Source organism: Harpegnathos saltator, unplaced genomic scaffold (assembly GCF_003227715.2).
Source record: "Harpegnathos saltator strain DR-91 unplaced genomic scaffold, Hsal_v8.6 scaffold10, whole genome shotgun sequence".
In the NCBI taxonomy this organism is placed as follows: Eukaryota; Metazoa; Arthropoda; class Insecta; order Hymenoptera; family Formicidae; genus Harpegnathos; species Harpegnathos saltator.
In genome coordinates this window covers 351,592-371,438 of record NW_020229873.1, presented here as the reverse complement: position 1 = coordinate 371,438, position 19,847 = coordinate 351,592, and the positions used below count along the sequence as shown (strand labels likewise).

Sequence of the window (19,847 nt, the reverse complement as noted above, 5' to 3'; positions counted from 1 at the left end):
TATTAATATCAAGATTGCATACGAATATTACTATGTATGAATTATTAAGTATTATTTCCAAGCCGTAGGAATGCGGGAATTTATGTTATTTATGTACGAGCTTCTGCTACTTGCGCGTAAGTTACACTTCCTATTATAAATCAAATACACCGTGCGAGCAATTGAGAAAAGATTAACTATGTTAATACAAATTGGAATTCGATGTAACAAGCAACTGTGTTCAATTCAAGTGTATATCAGCCTCTCACGATCGTAATTTGAATCATCCGAATGATTTCGCCTCGATTTTCCATTGTTATACGAGGATAGTATATGTCTGTATAAACTTACTATCAATGTCTACTATCGACGTCTGCTTTACCTGACCCGGTTTCCTTCGGTACTGCATTTGTCGAGACTGCATACGTATCCGATGCGATAATTTCCAAATTCTCTTAGAAGATCTAAAACGAGAAATAATTGCCCTAATTATAGTTGCCTCCATGCTTTCATATCGCAAAATTTGCGTATAGAAGATTGCAAGATTGCTAGCGTATACAAAAAGAGAGAGAAACCAACCTTGAAAAAAATCTATCTTGTCATTAACCCAGGTAGTGTACTCGTCGAAACGACCATTGTATTCGATGCCATGATCTTCAAATTTTGCTGGAAAACATAGAACATGAGATAATCGTCCTAATTAGTGTCGGATGTGGATATGGATGATGTGGAGATAGATGTAGATGCGACTAGTCGTAGCGGTAGAGGAAGAAAAGGTTAGGTTGTCGGTCTGTACGAGCCAACAAGCTTCAAGCCGTACATTTCTCTTTATCGTGAATTTATACTTCTCTCAACTGCGACGCAAACGAAGCATGACAGTTACCTGTTTTACATATTTTACAATGCACCTGAATGTCCACGACAATCATCACCGAATCGCGCATGTGAAATATCGTAATTTGTTTCGCACGTATTCTAATTTGACTCGAAAAACTCGCAGGTAACTCGTCGCGCGATTGCGCGCGCAGCTACGAAAGTACGGTCGCGCGGAGCGTGATGTGTAAATCTGTGAATGTGTCTGTCGTATTTTTCTCCAAGACCGCGGAAAGAATGCCGCTTGTATATATATATATATATATATACACACACACATGTATATATATATGTATATATATGTATATATATATGTATATATGACGAAAATGGAACAAACCTTGTGAGACGAAGTTATATTTCTTCGTTGATGTGTGTATTTATCGAAACTGCAACCTATCCTAGAAGTTCTAGAACGAGATAATTCCCTTAATTAGTTCCGCTCATACTTGTATGCCTCTAAAATTCGCGTATCATATTTATTTATTTTATTTTTTATTTTATTTTATTTATTTTATCTTAAAGATTATTTTTTGAAAATTAAAGATTATATTTTATGTGTTTCTTATGTGCACATATAAAAAGCAGATACAAACCTTGACATGCACGCTTGACGAAATGTATTTCATCGTTAACTCAGGTATAGCAATCGTCGAAATTACAATTGTGTACCCTCATGATGATCCTCAAATCCTGCTAGAAAATCTAGAACGAAAGATAATTATTCTAATTAGTCATGGAGCGGTAGGGAGAAGTGAGGTTAAATTGTCCGTTTGAGCAAGCCGAGAAACTTTCTAGCGTATATTTCTCTCAATTGCGACACGAACGAGGCGTGATAGTTACCTGTTATATTTCACCTGTACTACCTATACACTGTATCACGATAATGCCCATGACTGCCCACAATAATCGCGGTAAAGCGATCGCGCGCACGAAATACCGTAATTTGTTTCGCACATACTCTAAGGGCTCTTACCCATGGAATGACATAGACGCGCATGCATACAAGAGCTTATGAACCAATGAGCATCGAGCATTTAGTCGCCATATTGATTTGCACAATAGCATTTAGACGTTATCTAGATGCTCATTGGCTCCATTAGCACTTTGCATATGCATCTATGTCATTTCATGTATAAGGGGCCTAATTCGTCTCGGAGAACTCGCAGCGACTCGTCGCGATTGCGCACGCATCTACGAAAGTACAGTCGCACGGAACGCGATGTGTGAATCTGTCGCGTTTGTTTGCCCCCCAACCCCATCCATACGGCTGCGTTTTCTTTCTAGAAGCCTAGCGGGAGGAACGCCGCTACGACGAAGGAGGAAGCAGTACGATCGACGAGCGTGACAGTTATATCTGTTACTTTCCACAACGCCCGTGCGCTTGTTGACGAGCATCACAGCGAAATAATCAGGCACCGCATCTGGCAGTGTGAGAGGTAATCTCCGGAGGGAATACGCGACTCGAAAATCGTCGAGCTCAACGATGAGAATACCGCTCGTACGTACAAAAAGTGAGAAACACGAGTGTTGAGACGAAGTGTATTTCCTCCTTAACCGTAAACTCGAACAGTGTAAGCAAAACATCAACGGAGTATCGGCGCGCGACCGAGTACGTGACCTTGAGAACATCAACACTGGCAGATATACGCGTCGTACGGCCGGACACGCCATTAAAGTCGTAGACGCGACGGCGAACATTCGTAAACATGGCGTGTGCGATCTCGCCGGGAAGAAGCGGAATATGTGCGGTACGAATTTCGATACACTTCCTGTGCACGATCGTCCTGCTGCCATTGTGAGCAGTGAGACGAGTATGTCGCGACGCGTAGTACGCGATTTTTATTACGCGAGAAATTAGAGTCAATGCGGGCGAATGATTTCGGAATATTACGTGGACGGCGGATGTATGTGGTATGAACATTAACTTAAAGTCGTAAGTGCGACGACGACACGCGCGCGTTTTCGCCACAAAGAAGTGGAATATGTGCGCTACGAATTGCGATATTTTCTATACACGATCGTCTTGCTGCTATCGTCGTGCAGTGAGACGAGTACGTCGCGACGCGTAATGCATGATTGTCTTTGGAAGTTAGAGTCAGTGCGAGCGATTTTCGGAATAGGACGCGAACGGAGTGAATGCGTTATTAAATTCGTAGACTCGACGGCGAACACGTCGCGACGCGTAGTGTGTGACTTTCCTGGAAATAATTGGAGTACGGCGAGACGCATTTTGATATCCCGAGTACACGATCGTCTTGCTGGCATCTTGGCATCGACCAGAGTGAACATCCTGAAGTGTGGTGAGTGGAGAGCAATTTTTTCATTTCGTATCAGAATTGAAAGAGAATATGCATTCGAAATTTCTTAATCCGTCTGAAATGATACAATCTATTCTCTTTTCATCACATAATTGCTCAAGATAGTTTTGAAAAGAAAAAAAAAAAACTATATACCTCTTATATGTACATTTATATTTCATAACATTTATATCTGTGATATATTCTTGATATATTTTTGGTATATTTCTAATGTATATTTCTGATATATATTTCTGATACACTTTTCATATTTATATTATGCTTTTCTGATTATATTTTATATATTTTTCTATTATATACATATTTCTTATTGTTATACAACAAAAATAACTACATGATTGCTCACATAATTACGATAATTAAATATCTATATGGTTTCGCAATTTTAAAACCGTGCTATTCGTCGGTCATTTTTAAGAACTCGGTTTATTTTGCCGTCAATAATGACTGGGCATTTGTAGCCCCCATTTTAAGGAAACGCATTACCGGGTCAAGACAGTATCGATACGCTTAATCGTCATAGTTAAAGGGGGTCATTTCTTCTCGTAGACGAGGGTATAGCGGAAGTCGAGTCGAAAGTCGTCTGTCGTCGATTATTCGTCATGTCAGTCCTTCCACTCTGTCGTAGCTTGTACGTTAATGTTACCTATTACTTACCGGGCGTCCTTTCTGACAGCGGCGCGTTCGATGTTCGATCTTCAGATATATTCAATTTTCGACCGTCGAGGGTTCCGGCGACACGCAGTTATAATCGATGAAGAATTTCGGTCGTCTCGAGCCACCGGACATCGTCCCAATTATTATCTCGGGTAATCTTTTTGTGCACGAAACATTAACGTAGGTAGTTTGGATACAATTATAACATTCGATCGCTTTTAGTGAATTTGATATTCGCGAGAAACATTGGTGAGAAGAAACAGATTCGCGTCCCGCCAAATCTTCTTCCCGTGCTCCCCTCTTGAAAAAAAGACGCGTGTAGATAATACATTCGATTTTCCTCGCGAGCGACATAATAAAGAGACGCATAGGGAATTATGATTATGAGGAGACGCAGCAGCAGCTTCGTGTGAACAGCGATAGTTAAAAGCGGGGTTAAATGAAGTATGATATACGTTAATCGACAGCACTCGCGATCGGCGTAACGCAAACGGCGCGACGCGGCGCAAACACACGCAACGCGTTTACGGTACGTAACGTAGGCGTGGCTCGCTTGATATCAACGATGGCCACCTTTCGACTGTAAATCAATCGATATCTCGCCAGCAGGAGGGGCTTTTCGTAGGGTTCGCGCGATGCCTGAAACGAGCCGGGGGTGGAAGCATGCGCCAAATGCTGAATACGAATCGACCCGCCCCGCGCTACTTTTACCCCTATAGAGATCGTCCCGACCATCTTCCTCGCAGCGTTCTTTGCACCGCGCGATAAAATAGCCGGAGCCGTTGAAAATAGTCACGATCTCGTTGACATTTCGCGTTTACCGTACAACGTGGGATATATACAGGGAATATAATAATGCAAGACGCAAATACGCGGAATAATCGCGCAGGAGGTAATTTATGGTGATGACAGTTGTAAATTTTAATTATTACATTAATTCTCTCAAGTTGCTATAAATTTTAATGGGGAGGGAGGGAAGTAGAGTTTATCTCGAGATCAACAGCCATTCGTCAAAACGACGTCTTCGTGTAGGAAATTAGCAAGTGTTTCACTTACGCGATCGCGCTCAGATAAATTCTGAATAGCTTGATATGCTTGCAGAGTAGAATTATATTCAGATGTAATGTGCGACTGCGTTTCATGCATCAATGATATGATTCATTTACGCAGTCAACGATCGTACGTTGTTAAAGTAACATGTTAAGGTAACACTTTAGCATTATCGAATATAATTTGCACAGAAATTTAATCCTTTCTTGTTAATTTCTTGCTGCATTGCCGATTTTGTAGCATCAGTCGCTTCGCCAAAGACAACGTTTGTTCTAGTTTAAAAATAAAGGTAGTATATTGTTACAAAAAGGTCTTTAAAAAATAATATTCTATATAGCCAATATTTATTTATTATATCTTGACATTTTCAATAATATTACCTGATGATGTATTGCATTCGATAGCATTTTATTAATCGATTTTGAACGATCAAAAGAACGATTACGTACGGCTTAGACGTCTCGAAATATCAGCTTTCCTCTGAGTTCTCTCTGAACTCTCTACGATTCCTAGAACTGAATATATATTGATGTCAGAGCTGAACGATGCTTAGAACTGGGAATGTCGAAGATATCGAACTTGCACTCGGTGGATCGCGATATCGTTGGGCGTGGTCAGTGTTGCGTGCTCGTTCAGACTGTGTGATAGCAAATCCCAGTTGTATTACGAAACGCGTAAACAGCACTTTATTGTTATACAAAAAGCTGTGTTTTATAATGTGCAAGTTTAGGAAAATTAGCTCTATTGTCTCTAAAATGAAATCTATATTATTAAGAATTTTCGACATATCAGTGACTCGTTCGTTTAGCATTAATTTATTTCACATTTCCTTATTAATATTTCCTTATTAATACATACAGCCACGTCGATGCATTTTGCACGGTTATTCGTTACTTTGACTCAAAATTAATATCTCATATCTGCATATATCTGCATATTAATTTATAACCCGGCTTTATATCCGGTGACCTATCATTTTTGTATCGATCGATCTCGACTTTCCTTCAATTTCTCTATTACGCGTTAAGTCTTCACGGTTTGAGAGAAATTTATTTATTTTGGGTCTAGATGAAAACCTTGTTGCTTGTATTTGATGACTCGCATTATTTTTTCACTGACTTACGTTTCGTTGCTAATATCTAATGGACAAAAAGCTACGTCGATACGATTTGCACGAGTTTTAATTATTTTGACTCTATAGTAAGTTTTTAGTGTTCGTATTTCGGCAGATTATATTTGATTTCCCGTATTTCCTGTATTTCCTGTATAGATTTCTTATTTTCGATTAGAATGAACAAATAATTTTGGAAATACGGCATAGAATTAACAAATATATATATATATATATATATATATAGTATTAAGATAATATTTTTATCTTCTATTACAATATTTTTTGTTCACTGTGATAACTTTTCGTCACTGTGATAATCTTTAGTTTTAATTGGATGACTGGAGAAATAAAATCACTAATATACAGTAAGAAATTTGCTACTTAAATATTCTGAATTCCTGTGCATATTGCATATTGAAATGTGCTAAAGCAGTTTTCGATTTAATAGACGATGGTATCACTTTTCATAGATGACGTGTCGGCACCCGTAATTAATTAATCAGGTTACCGATTCCGCGTATCGCTGTTGACGTCGATCAGAAATTTTACAATTGTGTGACTGTGAGGGATGGGTATGTGCTGACAAAATAAATGCTCGATGTTTCGATATATATAATGGGAATATTTAATTCGAATTTAAATAATCTTACAAGAGTTTATGATCGGTCTTTGTGTAGATCGTTTTCGCACGCACGCGCATGCTTTCGCTACGCTTCGCGTATATTGTAGGTAAATAAATAACTAAGTTACAATTTTTAAACAGTCTATCGGGACGATGTCGCCACTAAATGGTAAATTATGTACAATGTTGTTCCGCGCGGGTTACATATACAATACACCTATACATAGCTTCGTCTCTATTTTTGCTTCTCTTTCTCTCCCTTTCTCTATATGTATAATGTTCTATTGCACGTCGCAATCACTCCGGTCTTCTCTCTCACGTTATATAATATACATTTTTACAATAAATTAACGAAAAAGCTAAGTTCTCCCTCCTTTCTGCCTATTCATTACAATCTCGATTACAATCTCAATTTGTTTTTTTTTTTTTTTTTTTTCGTCACAAGAGAGAGAGAGTGAGAGAGGCGATTTTGCCTCGCTGCGTTTTCACGTAAATAATTTTGCTGGAAAAGTTGCAGAAAATGGCACTTGTTAATCTCCCTCGTGATTGAAATAACCGCAACATGCCTCCGCAGACGCCGACTCAAATGTATTTAATTTTTTTAAGTCGAATCGGATATGAAATTAAGGCATTGTAGTAGGAAAAAATTGATTTCTATTCAAGATATTGGTATTATTAATGAACAGCTGTTTATTTCTTGGACATTGTTTATTGAATACTCAATATTTTAGAAAATTTTGTTGACGGGATTGATGATTGCTTCATTTATATAAAATCTAATTTAACAGTATCGAATGTAAATGTCGCGATACGGGAACATGCACGGCAATCTTTGTCTCTTCTTTTTCCTCGTGTCCTCTTCGTCTTTCTAAGCGATGGCAAAGAACGGCGATCGTAGCTTATTCGCGTAGTCATTTCGGTAACTGACTTTCTTCTCGCGATTATTACGTCGAACAAGGGCGAGCGATTTCCGCCAAACGTCGTCCTATATCGGAAGCTCTAATTACAAAACAAGGGTTCCTTCGGTTGATCCGTTTGCCGTTCGAACGCGTCTAATAAGTTGTACTACAGTCGTACGTCTAGCGAAATAAATACTCCAGTCTTTCTTTGTAAGGAAGGTAAATGACAGATTTCTCTCGCGGACTTTGGCCCTCGCTCCGCAAATTTCTTTTTTTGTTTTCTTTTTCTTTTTCTTTTTTATTCGACTCCTGGCTAATGCGACTCGAAGTAAAATATACTGTATATTATTCATTTCGTCTCCGCTTAAATAACACCGAGGCTTACACCGCTTTGGTTGTTTGCGACTTACTCTGAAAAATCTGCGAGTCAGTGAAACAGAAAAGAGATATTTTCCAACAAGTGGTGACCGGCATACTTTTTTAGGAAAAAAAAAAAAAAAAGTTATCCGTTTCAAAAGTAAGAAAATTACTTCGCGCTTAGAGAGAGTCCGAACGAGTATTAAATATTTTTCCAACCGAAATGCAAAAGAGAGTATACTTTCGCGTTGAATTCTAGATCCTCCTCTCATTCTTGGTTTTTTTTCTCACGAAATTGTCGGTCGCGCGAAAAATCGGAGCCTCAAACGGAGGGTAACTCGATTCCCGCGTAGAACGTCTTCCGAAGAACGGGAAAGAGATACGGAATTCAGGATACGCGAAGTGACCGAGCCAAGTTTCGCGCTTTCTCACGCACGCGCTTATAATCGTCATTTCGCTTGGAGCTCCGCGGCCTGCTCCTCTTCCTCCTTCGTAAGCGGTACCGTCGAATGATTGTAGAGCCCCTGCGCCATCAGCTGAAGCGCCAGCGGATTCTTCTGACCGCTGGCCTTCTTGATTTTCGCCCTCTTGTTCTGAAACCAGATCTTGATCTGCGCCTCGTTCAGACCGAGATCCCTCGAGAGCTGCTGCCGCCGTCGCTCCGTCAGGTATCGGTTCTCCGCGAACTCCCGCTTGAGCCTCGCGAGTTGCTCGCCGCTGAACGCCGTCCGGGGACGTTTCTCCTCGGGGGTGCCACCGCCGCGTCCGTCGGCCGTTCTCTTCACTCGTCTCGTGCGCGGACCTGGAACACGGGACGGTCCTACCGTTAACTCATATCTGTCAATAGGCCTGCCGTTTCCGAGGGTTGCGTTTGAACGCAACGTCGTTGCAAATGTCGCGCCGAGATAACATTCGCGAGCGAAACTCCTCGCGACGACGATGTGTTGTTTATTATTGAGATTAAATTCTAGACGTCGTCGAAACGTTCCCGGTTTTGTCGCAAATTCTCCGAAAATTCTGCCAAAAATTCTCCGCGCCTTTCCGTGACACGTGACAGCTTTTCGGCAAAAGTTATTGGAAAAAACATCGCGTGCGGACAGTCACGTTTTTTCTCGCGCAACGTCACGACGGCGTGTCCCCTCGACCAGGCATTGATTCAGCGAGTTTACACGCCGATAAATCTGAGAAATTAACGAACCACCGGCCCGCGGTGAGTTTTACGGCAACTTTTATTGTCTGGGTTGTCTCGGGTGTTCTTTCTCTTCTCTCTTTCTCTCTCTCTCTCTCTCTCTCTCTCTCTCTCGCTCTCTTCGCGTAGGTATTCGTCTACGTCGGCTCTCTAAGTCCGGTTATGCGCGCGAGTGTCTTCTATAACAAGCCGCGTTACTTGGGAGGAGCCGGAGGTCGGAAAGTTCGTCGATGGTATAAACGTCCGACTGGAAAGGATCCAGCCGCAGGAGTAAATCCTTCCGTCTCGATTCTATCCGCTTTATCGCGCTGCGGACGCATTCGCCCGCTCGTTCGTTCGCGCGGTATCGCCGCGCGATGTGCCGGACAGAGTCGGCGAGCGCGGTAACGCCGCAACCGCTTTACCGTAAATCAAACGCATTATTATCGCCACCGCGTTGCATATCTCACGCGCATAAACGCTCAACACGCGTTTCAATCGCCGCGGTACGCGGCGCGGTTTCCGTCGTGCGCGCCTTGCGACGCCCGGGGCCGCCTTGCACCGTCATTCATGTGACGTTAATCGACTCGGTCGCAGGATCTCGATGACAAATTGCCGAAATTAATTGAGGATTGAGACGTATAGTCGCGTCGGCGACCGATTGCGGAACGGGGAACATGGTACAAGTCACGGTAAATTTAACCGGCCGTCTCACCGAGAACGGATTTCACCGAAGTCGCCGTGAAATTTATTCGAGGAGCGCGATTCGCTGGAAAGTCAGTTCTCGGGCCGCGAATTGCACCGTGCGCGTTTTATCTCACGCGTCATCAGGAAAGGAAGGAAGGAAGAAAGAAAGAAAGAAAGAAAGAAAGAAAGAAAGAAAAGAAGCGTGTCGCTTCGTCAAGGGTCGCTCCGCGAAGCGCTGTTACGTAAGACGCGATTCTAGACGCGCGGTTCGCTTTTCCCCGTTCGCGCGATCGCTCTCTTCTCTCTTTTATCTCTTTTATCTCGCTCTTTCCCGCGCGATTCGCGCACGCTAATAATTCACGAGGTAAATACCGTGCGCCGCCCCGCGCCGTTTATATATGCAGCGCCGGCGAGACTATAATTGCGTATAAATCAAATCATAACGATCAACAGCGGCGTTATCGGCCGGACCGATCTGCTGAATATTCCGTGGAAATTTCGAGACCACCTCGCGATCACCGCGCCGCTTGCGCCGTATACGCGCGTCGCTCGATCTCCTCCGTGAAAGCCAGAAATCACGTGCCGCCACGCGCGGAAAAAGCGCATAAATTGTTGACGGCTTTTTGCGCGCGGTGCGTTGACTCACGCACGCGGGGATGGTACTTTCGGCTTTACGTAAAATCACTTTGTGACATTCGATCGTGCCTCGCGCGCTGTTTCGCGAAATTCCTAGAAACTGAACGCTCTCCGGAGGATGGATGGATGGATGGATGGATGGATGAATGAATAAATAAATGAATAAATCAAAAGTAAATAAAAAATGTGAGAAATAAACGAAAGATCTATTACGAATAAGTAAAGAAAAGAAAAATAAATTGGTAAATAAAGGAAGGACAAAGTCGCACGTTGAATTATATTTTTAGGGAATCGTCTCGCTATCGCGAAGAATACCGCAAACGGTAAAACTACCTGATTGCGGCTTGTTTGCGTCTGTGAACTAGACGAACTTCGACGATCGGTCGTGAGAGAGAAAGAATGAGGGGAAAGAGAGAGAGAGAGAGATAGAGAGAGAGAGGAGAAGGATCAGAAATTATAGATTTGTCGAGTGTAGATTACATCGCGAATGATAATTATCGAACGTTACCGCGCGGTAGAGTAAATTACCGCCGACAACGAGGGTCGTCCGGCACGTATGAATTTCGCGGTGAAAACCGTTTTGCAACGTGCAATCATTCAAAGCCGAGGATCCTGCCGAGGATACGTGCGAGCTTTAAATAATATTATTGGAAAAGCAGTTTGTTCCGCGCGATCAAGCATCGACGCTCGTCGTCGAGGCTCGAGTCGTTAGTTTCCCGTTTCTGATTGGCTCCCGCGGATGTGATCGATTTCTACACACGCCGCGCGTAGTCGTGAAAATCCCCGAAGAAATTCATCTTCGTCGAGCTCGATGGCGCCTGTAAAGTGTCTTCGCCGAGACCGCGAGTGCTTACGACACCGCTATTTTTGCGTTGCGCTGTGAGAGACGTGTGCCGAGTGATACTTAAAAAGCGAAAAATATTCCACAGCATATAAATAGCAATCAAGATTCAACCGTGTTGTACCGTATCGTACCGCTATTTCACTCACTGATTTCGTCTCGTGATCAAAAAGTAATCGAAAACCGAAAGTCGAAACACTGCGAAATTTCCGTTTAGAATAAGAATTCAAGTCTCGCGACGAGAAACGGAATCTCGTCTATCAGCTACGAGACTACGAGGTGGCGCGTGAGAGAGTGAAAAAGCGAAAAATAACTTTCCCGGACGTTTCCATCGAGTAAAAATCGACAAGCTCGCAATATACGTATATCGCCGCGTTGGTTAGCTTCGTTAACGTACGCGTGTGTACCATCCTCGGCAGAGTTTTCCTCTCCTCTCGGGGGAGTGACTGAAGTAACGAACAGTCGGCAGTCTAATTACTTAAGCGGGGCGGTCGTGCAGTCAAGCGTAGGAAACGCGCACCGAGAGAGAGAGAGAGAGAGAGAGAGAGAGAGAGAGAGAGAGAGAGAGAGAGGGAGATAGGCTGTGTGAGAGAGAAAGGGAAGGAGCAGCTCCTTCAGACTCTCTTCTCATTCTCACCCTTCCCTTCACTTACGGTAATCCCTCTCCAAAGGCTCGAGGGTAAAACCAATAATGCTAAGACGCCCTCTCGTGCCAAGTACAACCCCGAAAAGTACCTCGAATACCGGCGACGTGCGGCCTCGACGGAGAAACACTAATTTCCCTCCTCGTCCTATTCCTGAGATAGACATCAGCTCGTACTTCGGTCTGCCAGTTTAATTGCATTCTATTTTTTCCCTTCTCGTTGCATTTCCGTTCTCGCGCGCGCGCGCAGCGAAATGACATTTACATTGCTAATCGGCTCGCGATCGTTGAACACTGAAAGCGCGCATCGAAGAAGGCGAGCGTAACGTTGATTATTCATTTACATATGAATGCTCTCGTCGTACGATGTAAACACGCGACTTGTACCACCGCGCATTTAGATTGGCAAAAAAGCGTGTCGTTAAAATTATCGATCGATGTCACTCCGGCGTATAAAGTTGCAAAGCAACTCTCTCGCGTACGCGTATCTGTCTATTCCCACCTATCTATTTATCTGTCTGTCTATCGGCGATCAGTCGAGGAAATAGCGATTTTCTGTCTCTCCGTTCCCGAGATAGATACGTTAGCTACCGGTCTTTGGAGTTCCTCCCCTTTCGGCGGCTTTCGCGCGATAAATCGCGCGATCGCCCTTTCCGAGTCCGTCGCTGCTCTCTCGGCTCGCTCGTCACGTTGCTTTTAATTACGCCCGCATCGGCACAGAAACGAGAAGGCGCCGCGGCGCGGAGAGAATGAGAAGAGAGGCGTAGAATTAATGCGTAGAATTCGTTAAAAATGATCTGTAAATTAGTGGAATTCCGCGCCGAGCCAAATGGCCGGCGATCGTGCTCGGGGAGCAAATTGCCTCGGATCCGTTTACACGTGTAATAACTGTCGCGATGGAAGAAATGTTGTCGCGAATGACATGAGCCTTGCGTAACGCGCGACACGAGTATAATAAAATGTCTCCATGAGTGTCTCACGTGCCTTCGAGAAAGAAACTCGCGGAGGTCGATTGTATCGAGCGGAAAAGCCATGTGTGCGGAGAGCCAAATTGCAGGGAACATATATTAGCCATTTTTACGTTACTCACTTTCATACAAAAAGTTGAAGTATCAAGAAAAAAATGGCAAGTTGTCGTTACATGTGTAAAAAGAACACCGAGGCTATGTCCGTCATTTTATGTCCGTGAAAACCGGGTAATTTTTCGTTTTCCACTTCGTTCCCTAACTTGACAAACACGACAAACGCCTTTCGCCTGTGACAATACCTGACAATAGTCTGTCAGTAATATCGTGCCATCGAAGTCGGTCGTGTGAATTAACGTGAAATCGCGAGTCTCCCAGCTTTCTCGGATCTCTCGCAAGTTCTCGCTCGCTCTTTTCCCCCGACGTCGCGTCTCCCGCAAAGGCGGTGCAATTACAACGTTCGCGAGCGGACCGCGTCACCAGAGTCGCGATAACGGTCGACAATCGTCGCGGTCGACGACGCAGCTAGACCATAGACGGCGACGGCGGAGCCTGTCCTCTCGGTGCCGGTTAATCGCGCCTTCAACTCGCGTCCGATGTATACAGGTCGGACAGACGCGACCGCGTATGCAATTAAGTGGCCGCAGGTAGACGAAGTAAGTCGTACGGCTTCGCCACGAATTGCACTCGCGGCCTTTTCGTGCGTATTATAACGAGAACCCGCCGAGAGCGCCGCCTCGCCGTCACCTCTCTGGCCGCTCTCGGGGCGCCAACTCGACTTGCTTGTCACGTCCCTTTTAATTGCACGCGCGCTCGGCATCGACAGATACGAAACGCGCACCGCCGCCAGGAAAACGGCAACGAGGATACCGCGGGATAGGTAGGTAGTATCAGGGAACGTGTATTAAAATTGCTCGCGCGCGAACGCACGTGCGTGCGGCTCGGTGGCGGCACAAAGTCGTCGTCGTCGTGGTCGTTGAGATAGAAATCCGCGCGCGCGCGCGAGAGAGAGAGAGAGAGAGAGAGAGAACTCGTTCGCGCGCGATATTTGATTTGTATTCATGACCAAAGGCGGACCTCTCGTCGTCTCTGATGTCATTCGATAATTATAGGAGCGTGACTAGCGGTGATGGTTTAATGATAAACTTTCGTCGCGCGAGAAACGTGTAATAGGTGGTTATTACGTTTTAATAAAGCGCGTTTCATGCCGATTTGTTGTGAGCAGCGACTTTTTCTCGCGGTTCTCGCGCCAGCCTCCGTTTCCTCGTAGCCGGTCCTTGTCGTTGTCGGCGATAAGCTAATCGCGGCAAAAATGCCCGATAACGACGGCTGGGGGGATGCGTGTCGACGTGTCTTTGTCGCGCGTGTCGTTGTTGTCGATTCATTATCTCCGGACTTTCGCCGGGAGTACTTGGCGTCGCGACGCGACGATGTTCGATACTGAGGCGTCTCGTGATTCAACGGGAGAAGAACCGTCGTCTCGCTCGTACCACACGAGCCTCGTTACATGCATTATCAGCTTTATCCGGACACTAAATCAGCGTCGCGATATTTATCGCCGATAATTATCATCCTCGTTAGAAGGCAGCGAGTTAATAGAATGATACGGAGGAAGAAGAGAGGACGCGCGTCGTTAAGTCGTTGTTAAGGCCATTGCTTCGTTGTAGCCGGCGGAGACGCGCTTCGGTCAATTCCCAGCGATTAGTCGCGCAAACTCGACGACAGCCGCGACCACGCGCAAATAATGAAAGCGCAACGCGCGCGAAATTGTCTCCCGAATTTTCGCGTCGTTCCGCGTCTCCCGACGGGGCGCATCTTCTCCGAGAGAGGCACGCGTCGTTTCAATGCACGCTCGACAATTTACCGCCGACGCGGTTTCCACGTTGGCCGAGTTGACGCGCGAACGCGGACGGTATAATCGGGCCGTGATGAGAGAAGTGTCGAAGTAAAAAACGCGATCGGCTGATCGAGGGCGCGTTTTCTCCACGGGATCGCGCGGAACGATCAAACGATCGCGCTCGATCGGGGATAGCCGGGGACGGATAAGCCGTGCAAATAGTCGCGAGATCGTACAGGACTCCGCGACTTGTCTTTTCCGTGAATCTGATCGCCCCCTCCCCCCCCCCCGTCCTTGTGCGCGCATCGGGATGCAGGAACGAGCCTGCGGCGGCGCGGGCGCGGGCGCGAGCGCGAGCGGAGCCGCTTGAGTTATGACTGCGACCATTACTCCGGACAAACGAGGCTAAGCGTGTCGACACGGAGCCGAGCGGAGCGGTGCCGAGCTGAGCAGAGCAAGGAGCCGGGCAGGCAGGTCTCCCCCCTCTCTCTCTCTCTCTCTCTCTCTCTCGATTCTCCCGAGTCATTCCCGACTGTCGAGAATTACGAGTGTGTGCTCTCTGGGTGTCTCTTTCTCGTTCTCTCGCGAGCCTTCCTTCCTTCCTTCATCCTCGTGCCTGCGCGCGCGCGGGGCTGCCGATTGACAGTTTTAAAGCCCGACTTAGTTGAGACTCGCCGTCGCGTCGGCTCTCTCGTTATCCAGGACGCGAATTCCGCATAGGCGCGCTTCACGTGTTTTCCTGCGCGGCTATAGGTAGCTGGGTACGTTCGCCGCGAGCGGAATAACGAACACCGTGTAACCCACATTCGCGAATTATTTATGTCGCGCGCTTTTTGCGTCGCACGTCACGACGTCGCGATGGCATTTTTCTGTAAAAAGAGATCGCTCGCGCGGATGACCGCCGGATGAAGCGCCGACGGGAAAGGAGGATTATGACGGCACGAGTCGAGGAGAGAACGCGTCGATTCTCTTTATCCCGCGCCGCGAGGACTCATCGCGTCGCAGGAGATTGCGCGGGAGGAGAACGCAGCAGCAGCAGCAGCAGCAGCAGCAGCAGCAGCAGCACCGGAGCTGGAAGCTGCGGAGATCCTGCTGAGTCGAAAATATCGAGGAGAAAACTGCGACTCTCCCGAGTGCTTCGTGAGGAAGAGAAAATTGTATCCCGCGCTGGTCACATATGGAGCTCCGCGATGCATCCTCGGGGGGAGGGGGGATCGCGTAAGCCCCCCCCGTTATTATCCAAAGACTACGTAAAATCTGATCCCGCGCGACGACGGATTGCGAAATCGCGCTGGAGAAATGAAAACGTGAAACCGCATACCCTCGTATTTACGCGTCATTGAGACGTGTCGATTTAATGCGTGTACATGCCAGCGATCGAGCACGGGACAAGCTTACACAATAAGCGTAATATAATGACTCCGTTCGGAAAAAAGCTCACGTTCCCCGGTGCCATTTCGTCATTAGTGTCTCGCCTAGCTCGAGTACGACTCGGTAATCGCCGTGGGTCGTTACTTACTTCGTCCTGAGAACAAAAAAGAAAAAACACACCGATTAAAACTCGTGTTCTGCCGTACAGCTCAATCATTAGATACATCTTACATCTGCGCATTCAAGTCGCTGCGCAACAGAACGCGTAACGTTCATTATTATTATTCATACACATTCGACACCATCGAACGCGACATTGTCGCGGGTTGTAGGTGTCGCGTTTCGTTAAGACTAAGAGAACTCGGAGATTTCGGGCAGGGATGGGCCAGGGTCGCCACCCAGGTTTCATCTCTCACGTCGTTAAATTAGCATAATTGTACTGTAAATATTTATCTTTGTTTCTCCAGGATGGATTATCTTTTTCTTACAATGGGTCTTTGCGTGTGCGGTCCTTGGTCGCGGTTGGCTAACTCTCTCTCTCTCTCTCTCTCTCTCTCTCTCATGAGGTCTTCGTTAAGGTGTTTCCGAGTTAATCTATAGAATCGCGCACGAAAAGTAGCCATTGGATCGGTAGCCATAGCCATAACCATAAATAATGACCACTGATTGGTCACTCGTCGATCGTTACTACTCGAGTGTGTACGTGACTGCGTTTACGTTTCCACGGGTCGTTAACTCGTTTCCATTAAGGCGCGGCCTTGCCTGTTTTCTCTCTCTCCTTCTCTCCTGTTTCCCTTATCTCCGGTTTCTTTCCCGCGATACTTTAGCATCGGTTACTCATTTGCCGATGTTAGACGCGCGATACTCGCGGCTTAATGTATTTTTACATGTCAAAGTGATTCTATTCGTAATCGTTTCAAGCACGATCGCTGCCTTTTGGATGGATTTCGACGAACATTAAGCGAACGCTAACTAGCTCTCGTTAGAGCACGATAAATGTGTTTTATGACATATTCAACGTGGCGATTTAGTCGTGCCACGACTTTCGCTCGATGTCGATTTCGACAGATTTACTTGCAGGGAAAGAGTATTCAAAAGTTGTCGTAAAAAAAAGCTACTTTTCAGCCGTAACGTCGAATGCGCGTGCTTCCTTTTGTCGCGAGCCGCGATTCTCCCCTTTACGCGCTGATCCTCTCTTGCGAGCGACTGCTGCTCGCGATAATAAGCGTCAAAAATTAAGACATTCGCGAGTAATGCGTAGCTCGAGGACACGATTAATGACTTCATTGCGTCGTCCTACGCCCTCGATGCGCGGAGGTACCGGTTCCGCCGACGAGCGGCCCGCCTCTTTCTTATCCTCCTCGTCGTTTATATTTGCTTTCGATATCTCCGTTCCTCTCTTGCTCTCTCTCTCTCTCTCTCTCTCTCTCTCTCTCTCTCTCTCTCTCTCTCTCTCTCTCTCCCTCCCTCTCTCTCCCTCCCTCCCTCCCTCTCTCTCTCTCTCTCTCTCTCTCTCTCTCTCTCTCCGACTACGTACGTCGTCTATTCTCTTGGCGGGACTTGGCTTGGCTTACGTACGAGTATATCGAGTTAACGCGAATCGGTCACGCAATCTTCGATACCACCACCGTGTCGCGGCACGCGCGGCGCGCGACCGCCTCTCGTCTCTTTAATCGGTTGAATTATTATTTAGAATTTCGGAGCAAGAGCGAAATACGTATACACATAGATTGAACTTTTCTGGCTCGCGATTTCTGAGTCGCTCGCGACAGACGCGAAAGCAGTGCAGCGCACCTTTATGCAGTGCGCCTTGCTCTATCAACCTTTATATATAAATTTAACTCAGAAGGGACGTAGTACGAAAGAAATTGCTTCGCACGAGCGCACAAATGAGTGCTCTCGTGTTTAGCACTCTCGGTCCACTCGGTTGGCGAAAGGATCGAGGCTAGAAATAATGTCACGACAGCGACTCGCAGACACGCCGCGCGGCGTCCTGTAAATATTGCAATCCTGTCCTCGCGTCGCGAGGAGCGAGCACGCGCTGCTCTCCGCGAACTTCGGGTCGTGAACAACCGAAAGGCTTAGAAAGCACATCGATCCGCCGCGCTAGATCCGCGCGAGCGAGACGGAGCAGGGAACTGTAATCTCTCAACGTCCCTCGCCATTTAGTTTTCACGTAACCCCGAGATGTTATCTCGGGTAGGAAAGTCACTTCGCTCGGAGCGGATCATTGCGCGCCATTGCGCAGTCATGACCGCTATACATAGATCGCAGCGTGAGATATCGTGTCTCATACGTTGTAGGCGTGACCGTTGCTCTATAAGATCTTTATCGCGGTTCGTCATTATTATTATGTTATGTTACGTATCGCGATTACATCGATCTGCCCCTCATCGGCTGCGATATACATCGGGCTCGCGCGCGTTTTAGAAGAAACTCCGCGAGATAGAATTGAAGCGCCGCGCTGTCGTTCGTACATTGTTTCCCGCCGCGCCGCGTCACGCCGCGTCGCGGAAGCGGCCGCGTTCGTTATTAATTATCATGTTGCGCCGCGAGCCGCGAGTTATCGCGCGCGCGCCATCGATTGTCACGACGATCGACCTGTATCTATCTCGTTCCTCGATGCAAATACGAGGCGAAACTCGCACGGTCTCGGTGGTAAGAGGACTTCCGCGTATTCGGATATCTCTGATTGTCCGGATAGCCGAGATCGAAAGACGTGGATAATCCGGACTTTTCGACTCGAGTTTAGAGCATAATTTGGACCGGAGGAGAATAGAAAATATTTTATCATTTTAATAATCTAATTATTATTCGGAATTATTATTCAAATACATGAATAAACACAAGCGTTGTCATGCAATTAAGAAATATTGATTGTCAAATTTCTGAGAGAGGGGTTCTAGATTGTTGAAAACATGTTGCCTGGCCGATTTTGCTAGTTCGGATTTGATGCTTCAGTTGTTCCCCGGATTTGTAACCGGACTTGAAACGTCACATTTATTATCGCTAGCAAAATAGCGTCAGATCCGGCTTGCTTCAGAACGACGAATTTCTCATAGACATTTCTCATTTCCTACGGCGTGTCTCGTGCCGCTGACGCGAGTGTTTTCTCCGTCGAGAGATAATAATAATACCGAGGAAATTGACGAGCGCGATCTCGCGAAAGAAGGTAGGGTCGTGTGGATTCTCATTAGACGCGACACGCGAGCGTATTTATCCCGACACGCATGAATTGCTCGCCCGAGATCACCGTGTATGATTATCGATTTGCCGGTCATCAAGTCAATCGAGGAAAATTATTAACGTTTTCATCAGAGCCGCAGAGAAGGGTCGCGGTTTTTTCGTGCCGGCAGGTCACGTCGATCTCGACGTTACTCGACGAAGGTATTCCGCCAACGTGACGACGATTAATTTAATTAGAAGCGAAATTCACAGCGCTCCTCATCGGTTTGCGATTGCCGGTACGCGGCTCGGGTTGCACGTCGGACGCTCGCGAATTAGATATGATTAATCAAGCAATTGGAAGCACCGGTTTTGTGTGTGTGTATGTGTGTGTGTGTGTGAGTGAAAGAGAGAGCGAGCGCGTATTTTGAGCGCCATTATCGATTGTGGCAATTACTGCTCTCCCGTAAACGGTGTACATAATCGTTCGCTTCTCGCCGCTATTCGAGCACCGTCTTTCCCACGATAGAGTAAACGTTTTCGAGCGCGGCGTTTCGCGCGCAAATCGCTCGCACGCTCGTTTCTCGCGCGCGAGTGTCGTGTGCGTATGCGTGTGTGTGTGTGTGTGTGTGTGTGTGTATGCATAAACCGCGCGTAGAATC

At 46.3% G+C, this 19,847-nt stretch overlaps 1 protein-coding gene across 2 annotated transcripts in view; it reads right to left on the bottom strand.

Annotated features, from left to right (window-relative positions):
• Nucleotides 1-6,595: 6,595 nt before the first annotated feature.
• LOC105182915 (transcription initiation factor TFIID subunit 1) overlaps nt 6,596-19,847 on the bottom strand; it is an 81,497-nt gene continuing 68,245 nt past the window's right edge. Inside the window, exons 2-3 of one of the 2 annotated variants that reach the window (XM_025308235.1) lie at nt 16,169-16,174; nt 6,596-8,692 (exon numbers count right to left, since the gene is read on the bottom strand). In XM_025308235.1, the coding sequence (XP_025164020.1) occupies nt 8,322-8,692; nt 16,169-16,174 (377 nt within the window). In that variant the 3' untranslated portion in view covers nt 6,596-8,321. The remainder of the gene's footprint in view (nt 8,693-16,168; nt 16,175-19,847) is intronic. The other variant, XM_011140704.3, reaches the window with a different exon arrangement.